Here is a 10,692-nt window from a genome sequence, read left to right on the forward strand (position 1 = left end):
AACAACAACAACAACATGGACTTTACACAGAAGCAGGAACAAATGTATGAATCATCTTCAAAGCACAGCCTATTCGATTCTTCCATCAGGGTAGAAAATTGAAATGATCTTTCTCTTTCTACTTGGCTCAATCTTGAGGCCACTTAAAAAAAAAAATACTGATGGTGCCAAACTTACTGAGTGGTTAAAAATCTGCTGCACGAGACACATTAGATCAGAAATAAAGGCCGGAAAAGGGTGGTTCTATTAGTTACATAGTGCTGGTGGCCTCCTGGTAAGAAGTGGCACTGTCCACCTAAAGGCGTGTAGTCTGGGTCCACCAGCTGCTCCATGGAAAAGACATGGGCAATCTCCTCTCAGTCAATTTATTGCGTCAAAACCTGCTGCAGAGTGAGCTATGGGCCAGTTCTGACTTGGTAGTGCATAAAAACAATCCCTTGTTGCACAGTTGCTATGTCATTATTTTGAAATTATCATTCTACCATAACATGCATATTAAGTTGTGTTATTGTTGTGTGCTGTTGAGTTAGAACCAAACCAGAGATGGCCCTCCAGTGGGTTTTCAGAGGCAGTTAATCATATGAGAAGGGACTGCCAATCTTTCTTTCACAGGGCAGCTGGCAGATGTGAGCCACGCACTTGTGCAGCAATCAAAAGCAATCAAAGCTCCTGTTTGGAGTATTATTCATACTGTGTTGTTATCTGCCATAAAGTTGGTCTCAACTCAGGGAGAACCCATGTATGCAGAATAGGCATGAATTCCAAAAATTTTTCAAAGTTGTAACCTTATAGAAGCAAATTTATCTTTTGATATATCTCTAGGTGGGTCTCAAAGCCAAACCTTCAGCTAGTAGCCTGTGGTTTTTATGTGCTGTCAAGTCTACTACAACTCACAGTGACCCTATCTATGAACAGTGGCTCTGAACCTTGTCAGCTTCACCATCTCAGGCACACCAGAGCCCACTGCCACTGTCTCAATCCATCTCCTCCTCATAGGTCTTCCTTTCTTGAACCAAGCCTCTATCTTCCCAAGCTGATGTCTTACTCCAAGAAACGGCCCTCATTACAACATGCCCAAAGTATGTGAGATGGAATTTCACCATCTTTGTGTTTAACCATTTGAGTCACTCAATGACTCCTGTATTACTATCAATAGCAATACAGTATTTTAAAGTGTTAAATTTGGTTCCTGTCATTATCTGTCAATTTGTTGTATTGTGGACTTTGAAAGAAAACCAAACAAATGTCTTTGAAAAGGTGTAGACAGGGTGCTCCTTACAAGCAAAGGTTGTAAAACTTTATCTCACATATTTTGACATGTTAGTAGGAGTGGCCAGTTCCAGGGGGGAGGAGGGGAGATGTTGTTAGTCTTGGTAAAGTAGAGTTAGTAAAAAAGAAGAACGTCAACAAGATGGACTGATATCATGGCTACATCAATGAGCTTAAGCACAGCAGAGATTGTCTAGTTTCATTCTGTTGTACTTAGATGGTGGAAGATTGGACAGTTTCATTCTGCTGTCTATAGGGTCACTATAAGTCAGTTGAGTAGACAACCTCTAAGAACAATAGCAATGTCGGTTTCTTTCACCAAAGTAACTTCCTCTTTAAAACAAGAAAAGCACACTGCTAGTTCACAAATGAAACATTTCAACTATTTTAAAATTCAGGGAAAGAGAAAAAAAAAAATAACAAAGATCTATATAAGAGCATCTTAGAGTTTCTTAAATTTGTATCAATATATGTTATGACTTTATTCTTTTTTTGGAAGTCACTAGCTCAGCCATTTCATATCCTCTTGTTTCTTAGATGATGTGAGCCCACAAAACACACAAACTCAATTTCATGTTGAGTTAATTTCATGTTGTCTTAAGCAATGTATAACTAGGAAGAAAAATCTTCCACACAGATTTGTGTGTAACATATTCCACACTTCATATAGAAGATTTCTGTAATTCCTACTTTTACAGTTGATGTCTATTGTTCGGTCAGTGACTAGTAAAGATAAATGCAGACAAAATACAATATCAATTTTTCATATTCTAAATATCATTGGTTTTCAGGAAAGTCCCCTATGATCATTACCTTCATATCTATTTCAGTGCCATGTATTTGTTGAGCTACGGTTTTAATGATTCCAATGACAATGTCCTGAAGTCCTTCTCTCTCAGAATAGTAGTGCAGAATGAGTCCTTTGCCCTTTTCCGCATCTGTGCACCGAAAGGAAGGTGCACGCATCCCTGGGTAGATAGTAGCAAGGTGGTCGTGCAAAGCATCAAGGTTCTGCAATGAAAAGGAAATCCTGATAATAAACAATGCTTCCACAATGTCTTACCTGCATTTAGGTAAGTAACATACAGAAATAAGACATTAAGCTCTTTTGATAGATCAGTTAAGTAAACATTCACACAGTACATCCTTTGCTTGCTTCACTAAACTACTTGTATGGTAAGAACCATGCTATTGTTATTATGTGTTGTCAAGTTGGAATCACTGATTACCTTCCAGTTGGTTTTCAGAAGCCATAAATTTCACAAGAGGAGAATATTCATCTTCTTTTTCTGCAGAGCAGCTGGTGTATGGCAAGAACCACAGGGTATCAAAATTGTGTTAAGTGTCACTGAGTCACCTGCGACTCATAGAGACTCTATGTACAACAGCTCTGAAACCCGCCCTGTCCTGAGCCACTCTCACCAACTCCAACATACCAACCCTCATCACTCCAGTTACTATGTGAAGCCATCTCATCTGGGGTCTTCCTCTCCTGCACTGTCCCTCCACCCTTCCAAGCATGATGTCCTTCTCCATGAATTGGTCCCTCTTGGCCACATGCCCAGAGTGTGTGAGACTGAGCTTCAAAATCCTAGCTTCCAAGGACAAACTTCGTTTCATCCTCTTTGAGACAGACTTAATTTGTTATCTTAGCGGTCCATAGTATGTCCAAGACTCTTCTCCAGTGCCGCAACTCAAAGACATCAATTCTTCTCTCATCCTTAGTCATTGTCCAGCTCTCTGATGCATAGTAAGTAATTATGAAGATGATGGCTGGAAATAGGTGCTCCTAAATCTCTAGACTGATTTTGTTGCTCTTTAAGTACCTGACAACAAATTTTCGCACTGCAGTTAGTGTTGATTTCTTGACTGCTGGTGCCAAGATTGTTGTGGATTTGAGCAAGCTGTAATTGTTAAAAACATCAATCTCTTCTCCATCTATCATGGTGCTGCAATTGGCCCAGTGGTGAGAAACTTCTTGGTGGTGTGCTTCAATCCATATTGAAGACTACAGTCCTTGACCTTTTGCAGCAAGCACTTCAGGTCTTCCTCACTTTTAGCAAGCAAGGTTGTTTCATCTGCATAATGCAAGTTGCTGCCAATCTTGATGCCACATTCCTCCTCATAAAGCCCAGTTTCCTGGATAATCTGTTCTGCATATAGATTGAAAAGGTATGGGGACAGAATGCATCCCTCATGTACTCCTTTCCTGATTTTGAACCATGTAGGTATGTTTCATTGCTCCGTTCTTAGGACTGCTTCCTGGTATGAATTATAGTTTTTGCAAGAGCACAATCAAGTGTTCTGGGATATTCCTCTGGTACTCTTTGCTTTCTGCCAAGATCCATCTAACATTGGTGATAATGTCTCTAGTGCCACCACTTCTTTTAAATACAGCTTGTATTTTTGACAGTTCTCTGTTGGTGTACTGTTCCGGTCATTTTTGGGTAATCTTTGAAGGCTGGATTTTGCTTGTATGTGATATTAGAGATACTGTTCAATAATTTCCACACTCTGTTAGGTCCTCTTTTTTTGGAATGTGCATAAATATGGATCTCTTCCAATCAGTTGGTCAGGTAGTTGTCCTCCACATTTCTTGGCACAACCTGGTGAGCACATCCACGGCAGCATCTATTTGTTGAAATATAACATGTCTTTTGGTATTCCATCAATTTATGAGGCCTTCTTTTTTTTTTTTTAAAAAAAAGGATTGATGGACTTTATTTTCCTAGAACTGAAATTGTCTACTGTCTCAGAGGTAAATTTTTCCAAAGCTATAGTCAGCAATTTTTCATCAAAGCCCAAGGGAGAAGGGGCAAGAGTGAAAGACCGGAGACAGAAGTGAAGCATAAATACCACTAGGAAGAGGTTGGATGAGGACTCTTATTTCCTTCTGTCCTCTCAGAATAGGTCACTAACTGTACCTGCTGATAGCACTGAGGGGACCAGGTGGGTATGTGGATGGGAAATGACACTGGAAGGAATACCAAACCCCAGCTAGAAAAAGAAAAGTCATTAAGCCCTCAAAAGATGGGGGGCATCCCAGTGAACCTTAGAAATAATAGGAAATCTAGGAACTGAGCAGAAGGGGGACAGAAGCAGTTGGGGAGATGTCTTTAAAATTTTTTTTAAATTTTCTTTTATTAAAAACATTTCCTAAAAAATGCATCCTTTTTTAAAAAAAAAAATCTGGGTAATTTACATGACTGTAGGCTGTCCTTGAGTGTTTATGGGTAGAGGGAACAGGGTAGCTTCGTTCCCACAAGCTATCCCTTTTCTCTGATCTCAGATTCTTGGCCCAAGCAACCTGAGTGCCCCCAAATCTTTTAATGATAAACTACCCCTCTCCTGGGTCAGCAACAGGAAAAATAAGCATTTTCATTGGAAGGGAGCCCATCCTCCGTACACTGTCCCACCTTCCCTGAATCTATGCAGTTGGGATGATAGGTATGGAAACAGCACCTCAGGGGATACCACTGTCCTGCCCTCCATACCGCTACAATAAATGGAGGGTTGCTTTATCCACGCCCCCCACAAGTCGATCTGTTACTTATCCTCCAGCCCTCTACTCCTGATCACAACTCAGAATTTCAGAATGCCTGTGGGTGAGGGAGAGAAAGGGGTGTCAAGAGGTGGGAAAAGCTGATCCAGGCCGAAGCCTGGGAAACAGTTCTAGGCAGGCAGGGAATATGGCTTTGTCTCAGGGAGTAAAGGGCATAGCCCTGACTTAGGTCACTGGGGTGTGGGAAAAGGAGGTGAGGGCCAGGCGGCCTGCTCCATCCAAGTCAATCTCTGGGGGCCATACTTGAAGGGGAAGAGTGAGTGGAAGAGAAGAATGGGATGCAGTGGGGAAGGGATTCCCAGTTCATAGGCCATGGTCAGTTTCCCCAGTAGAACTCAGACAGCAGCAAGAACGGGGCAGGGCTCCTCTTAAAACACTGGTAGCTAAAGGCTCTCATGATCTCTGCTGCCTGGGGCCTCAGCATCTTCCTTGGCAGCTTCCTCCTTCTCCTCCTCCTCTTCCTTCTGCTAAGAAGGCTCCCTGCCAGAGCCAGGCTCAGGGGGCTTGCTATTTTTCTCCATCTCTACAAGGAGATGTCTCTCACTCTCTAAGGTGTCCACTTCCTTCTCCTCTCATTCAGGGTCCTCAGCCTCCTTGGGACATTTTGGCAAGTCCTCCGGCAGGTTCAGTGCCCCCTTCTCATTCTTCTTGTTGACTGGCTCATCAATGACCAGCCTCCCCTCCTCATCATTGCTGCCCTTAGCGTTCCCTTTCTTGTTACCATCTCCCTCTGAGGCCTCGGGCTCTGGTTCAGACGCTTCCATGTGGCCCTTTTATCTGGAGGACTAACCAGAAGCCTTGATGGTAGGATTGTTTCCGATCTCCTAAGTCCCTCACTGAACCCTCTCCTACTGTTGGGCTTGCCAAACTTCCCCTTGGACTCATCATAAGGGAAGAGGTCTTGGGGGCCCAGGAATGCTGTCTCATGGGTCCCTTAAAAAAGACTTGGTTTTTGCTGGCTATTGATTTCACAGAAGCCTCAGGTATCTCCTCAATCTGGGCTGGGTAACCCTTCATCTTGGTGAACACCAGGTTCCCCGCATTTGTACTCCTTCTACCAGTTGGATCATGACATGGCGGGGCTCTGAAGCATGAGACCAAGTTTGCATGTGCGGCATTGGTGATGCCTCTCTGCTTTGTCCATCATGTGGTGGGGCCTTATTTTATGCCAAGTCCTTCAGAGAAGCCTGAACTTCCCCCTTCATCACCAGTGCCTCTTGATCATATGTTGTTTCTTGAAAGTCTTCTGTGCCAGCCAATTCTTTTTGGAACAGTGACTTTTTATATTCCTTCCATCTGCTTTTAATGCTTACCTGAATCATTCAATATTCTGGCCATACTATCCTTAAATATTGCAACTCATGGCTTGAATTTGTTCTTTAGTCCTTAAGCTTAAGAAATGCCAAGTGAGTTCAGCCCCTCTGATTTTCAGAGCCCAGTTATTTATAAGCACATTTCATTTTAATACTTTGCTGTGTCTTCCCGAGCTGTCCTTTAAAATTTTCTACTAAGCACTTTAACTTCTTGACTTCTTTCCTTTGTTTTGGCTTTTCAGTGCACTAGTGCAATATTTAGCATCTCTTCTGACATCCATTTTGGTCTGTTCGTAATGCTTTAAAATAGGTTAAGTAAAAAAGTATGAACCGAAATGGAGTAGGAAAATTAATTCATGAATAGGAGACATTTGAAGATCAGGAAACTGATTCACTCAAATTTCTGTGCTTGTGAAATGCTCAAGGCTTGAAGCCTCCTTGGAAATGTCTTTTGTATTTACTCGTGCAAGCACTGGTCCCTGGTTTATCCTGCATGCAGTAATGGAACTGAAGGGTTCCTAGATAAACACATGTAAGATGCTTTGAAATGCTGCCAGGTTGTTTAGATTGTTTGTACCATTTTTCAAATTTCCATCAGAAAATATACTATTACCTTGTTGTTGTTGTTGTTATGTGCTGTCGAGTCGTTTGCGACTCATAGCGACCCTATGTACAACAGCCCTAAACCCAGTTCTATCCTCTGCCAATCGCATTGCCTCTGACACACCCATCCCGATTACCTCAGTCACTGAATCAATCCACCTCATAGAGGGTCTTCCCCTCCTGCGCTGTCCCTCTACTCTACCCAGCACGATGTCCCTCTCCAAGGACCTGTCTCTCCTTACAACATGTCCAAAGTATGTCAGACAAAGCCCCAGAATCCTTGCCTCCAAGGAGCAGCCTGGTTTGGCAGTCCATGGTACATTCAATACTCTTCTCCAGCACCACAGCTCAAAGGCGTCAATTCTCCGTCTGTCCTCCCTAGTCATTGCCCAACTCTCTGATGCATAACAAGTGATTGCAAAAACCATGGCCTGTATCAGGTGCACCTTAGTCTCCAGAGAGACACCGTTGCTCTTGAGTACTTTAGAGAGGTCCCTAACCGCAGACTTTCCCATCGCAATTCGTTTTTTTATTTCCTGCCTACTGATGCCAAGAGTGTTGACCATGGAGCCAAGAAAACTGAAGCTGTAAACAATCTCAATCTCTTCGCCATTCATCCTGATGCTACCGATTGGTCCAGTGGTGAGAATTTTTGTCTTCTTGACATTGAGCCTCAGTCCATATTGAAAGCTGCAGTCCTTACTTACTTTAAAAAAAAGCCCCAAAAAAGAAAGGTTTTTCACAGTTAAGAGCTAAATATATGGATAAATGTAGGAGCTGGGGCAGCTATAGGAAGCACTGGTAGCCTAGTCGCCAGCAGCTGTGCTATGAACCCAAAGGAACACAGTTTGGACCCACCAGCTGCTTCACAAGAGAAAGATGAGGAATTTCCTGCTGTCTGTGTACAGCCTCTGAAAACCTGCTGGAGGGTAAGTTACAAGCCAGTTCCAACTTGACAACATACAATAACATATAAATAAAATATGAAATATCCAAAATTACCAATCACATACTAATCACAGTCCTGCTTACAATATTCTTAAAATTTCAATATTAATTCTGAAAACATCAGAATTATAAGTGTTTGAAAAGTGATTGATTTGCTTTCATAAATTATTATTTCAGAAGCTAAAAAGTTATTTCTGAAATAAAATTCTTGTAACTGCTTGATGTGCATACTAGTCTTTAATCAACGCATAGTTTCATGGTTACCACTGCAAATGAGAGCTGTTTGAAAGTGAATACATTTCCAGTAAATATTTTCTGTTCTTATAACCCGAACACAAATTTAGAATATGCCTAATTATCTTCATTTTCCTTAATATATAAGACTGTTTTGTATGGGATCAATCAGAAGTAATGACATTAGCTATACGTTTTAGTTTGTCTAACATGATCTTTCAAATAACATAGTTCATTGAAGGGGCATGTGTGTGTGTGTGTGTGTGTGTGTGTGTGTGTGTGTGTGTGTGTGTTATGAATACCTAACAGGATACACAACATAGCACAGCATGGGGTAGAAAGAAAATCAAGGACATTTTAGAATCAAATAGTTAAGGGTATTAGTCATGACGCTGTTCTTTCCTAGAAACACAGCCAATTTACTCAATTTTTCCCCAGCATTTTATTCCTTCTGATAAAATGGAGATAGCATGCATTTATTTCCAGGCATGGTAGACAGAAAACTGCCTCCCCAGAGATGATCATAATCTAATCCCTGTTGTTGTTGATTGCCTTCAAGTCAAGCACAACAGATAGCGACCCTATGAGCAAAAGAACTAGAGCCCCTTTACAACTATCGACACTTATCAAAGTTCATAGAGTTCCCAGAGGCATGTTGTTTAGGAAGTAGACACCACTCCTGCTTCCAAACCTGTCATAGTATGTTATTGTTGTTATGTGCCATTGAGTCACCTGCAACCCATAGTGACCCTATGTACAGCAGCTCTGAGCTTCCTGTCCTGAGCCAGTCTCATGAATTCTGACAAATCAACCCTTACTGCCCAGTCACTGAGTCAATCCACCTTATCTGGGGTCTCCCTCTCCTGCACTGTCCCTCTACCCCTCTGAACATGATGTTCTTCTCCAAGGACAGATCTCTCCTGGCCACATGCCCAAAGTAAATGACGCAGAGCTTCAAAATCCTAGCCTCCAAGAAGAGACTTGATTTCACTTTCTCCAGCACCAATCTATTTGTTTTCTTGGCAGTCCATGGTATGTGCAAGACTTTTCTTTAGCACCACAACTTTAAGGCATCTATTCTGTCATCCTTAGTCATTGTTCAGCTCTCAGAAGCATAGCAAGTAATTGAGAAGACCATGGCCTTGATTCTGCACACCTTAGTCTCCAGACTGACATCACTGCTCATCAGCACTCTGGAGAGGTCCCTGACAACAGATTTTCCCAATGCAATTCATCTTTTCACTTCCTGCCTGCTGATGTTAAGAGTGTTGATTCTGGATCCAAGCAAGCTGCTATCGTTAACCACCTTAATATCTTCTCCATGCATCATGATGCTGCCAATTGGCCCAGTGGTGAGAATCTTTGTCTTACAAGCTGTAAATATATTACCTCACACTGTAATGAGGTTTTGAAAAAGGTGACTAGAATTACAGATCTTGAGGTGTAAAAATTGTCCTGGAGTAGGACCATCCTAATTGTTTGAGTTCTTGAGTTCTTAAAAGCTGAGTCTCTTTCTCAATCACAGTGAGTGAAAGATGCAACATCAGAAAGTCGTAGAGATAGTGGCAAGACAATGCCCTGACGGCATTCTGAGGTGCAGAAGGAGATGATTCTTTACATGTAAGAAGAAGAGAGAAACATTCAACCCAGGAGTCAAGGGCACCCTCCACCTTCAGTCAGAAAGGAAATAATCTCCTCAACTGGGTAAATTTGTTTTGGTTTTTGATACTCTATTCATATACAATGCTTTATACTATCATCTTAAAAATCTCACTTGTTCAAATTTATTCCAGTTGGCTGGTTCTCATCTTGAGTCCCACGAGCAGCCATCAGTAAAATAAAAGAGTAATCCAAGATGCCAGACAACATCTAGGTATTTTTTTTATGTTAGACACCATCGAGTTGACAATGACATATCTAGCAAGTCTATGAACAATAGATTGAAACTTTATTCTACCCTGTGTCATCCTCACAATCTCCGCCATGGATAGTTTATTTAACTTAGAAACCTCTGAGGTCCTAAAAATATAGCATGAAAGGGAAGTTCTTCCTTTGACAAATTCTTCTTGTGGGAATTCTACCCTGAGAAGGGAAGATCTAAGAATTGTTCTTCATAAATCTCCTAGATCACTTCTACTGATGTCCAGAAAAAATCTGGAGAGAGAAAATCATCAAAAAGAAGGAGGAATGCAAACAGGAAACAAAGAGAGGAATTGGGAAGAGTGAGGGTGCACTGTGGGAATTGCAATTAAAATCACCAAAAAAATTCTTATATTTTAAGTTTTCTTCCAAATCTCTTACTGTCAAAAGCCCAAATTGAACTTGTTGATGCATTTAGGAAATTTCCTAATGCAGTCAAGCCCAGACACTTGACTAGACACTTAATGGCCTAGTTAAAAAGAGAAAAATTTTAATCCAATGTTAACTTTTAATATGCTGTAGTTGTTCTTATTGTTATGTGCCATGGAGTCGCTTGCGGCTCATAGCAACCCTATGGACAACAGCCCTGAACTCTGCTCTGTCCTGTGGCAATCACACTGCCTCTGACACACCCATCCTGATTACCCCAGTCACTGAGTCAATCCACCTCATAGAGGGCCTTCCCCTCCTGTGCTGTCCCTCCACCCTCCCAAGCATGATTTCCCTCTCCAAGGACCGGTGCCTCCTTACAATGTGTCCAAAGTATGTTAGACAGAGCCTCAGAATCCTTGCCTCCAAGGAGCCACCCGGTTTAACCCTCTTAGGATGAATCTGTTTGTTTTC

At 41.8% G+C, this 10,692-nt stretch overlaps 1 protein-coding gene and 1 pseudogene across 2 annotated transcripts in view; both read right to left on the reverse strand.

Moving 5' to 3' along the window:
* Positions 1-10,692, reverse strand: part of GUCY1B3 (guanylate cyclase 1, soluble, beta 3) — a 103,410-nt gene that overhangs the window by 29,381 nt on the left and 63,337 nt on the right. For both annotated transcript variants that reach the window (XM_006884450.1, XM_006884451.1), the window contains exon 5: positions 2,083-2,280. In XM_006884450.1, coding sequence (XP_006884512.1) covers positions 2,083-2,280 — 198 coding nt within the window. The remainder of the gene's footprint in view (positions 1-2,082; positions 2,281-10,692) is intronic.
* LOC102864143 lies at positions 5,215-5,906 on the reverse strand (annotated as a pseudogene).

This window comes from Elephantulus edwardii, unplaced genomic scaffold (genome assembly GCF_000299155.1).
Source record: "Elephantulus edwardii isolate Elephantulus edwardi_28Jun2011 unplaced genomic scaffold, EleEdw1.0 scaffold00034, whole genome shotgun sequence".
In the NCBI taxonomy this organism is placed as follows: domain Eukaryota; kingdom Metazoa; phylum Chordata; class Mammalia; order Macroscelidea; family Macroscelididae; genus Elephantulus; species Elephantulus edwardii.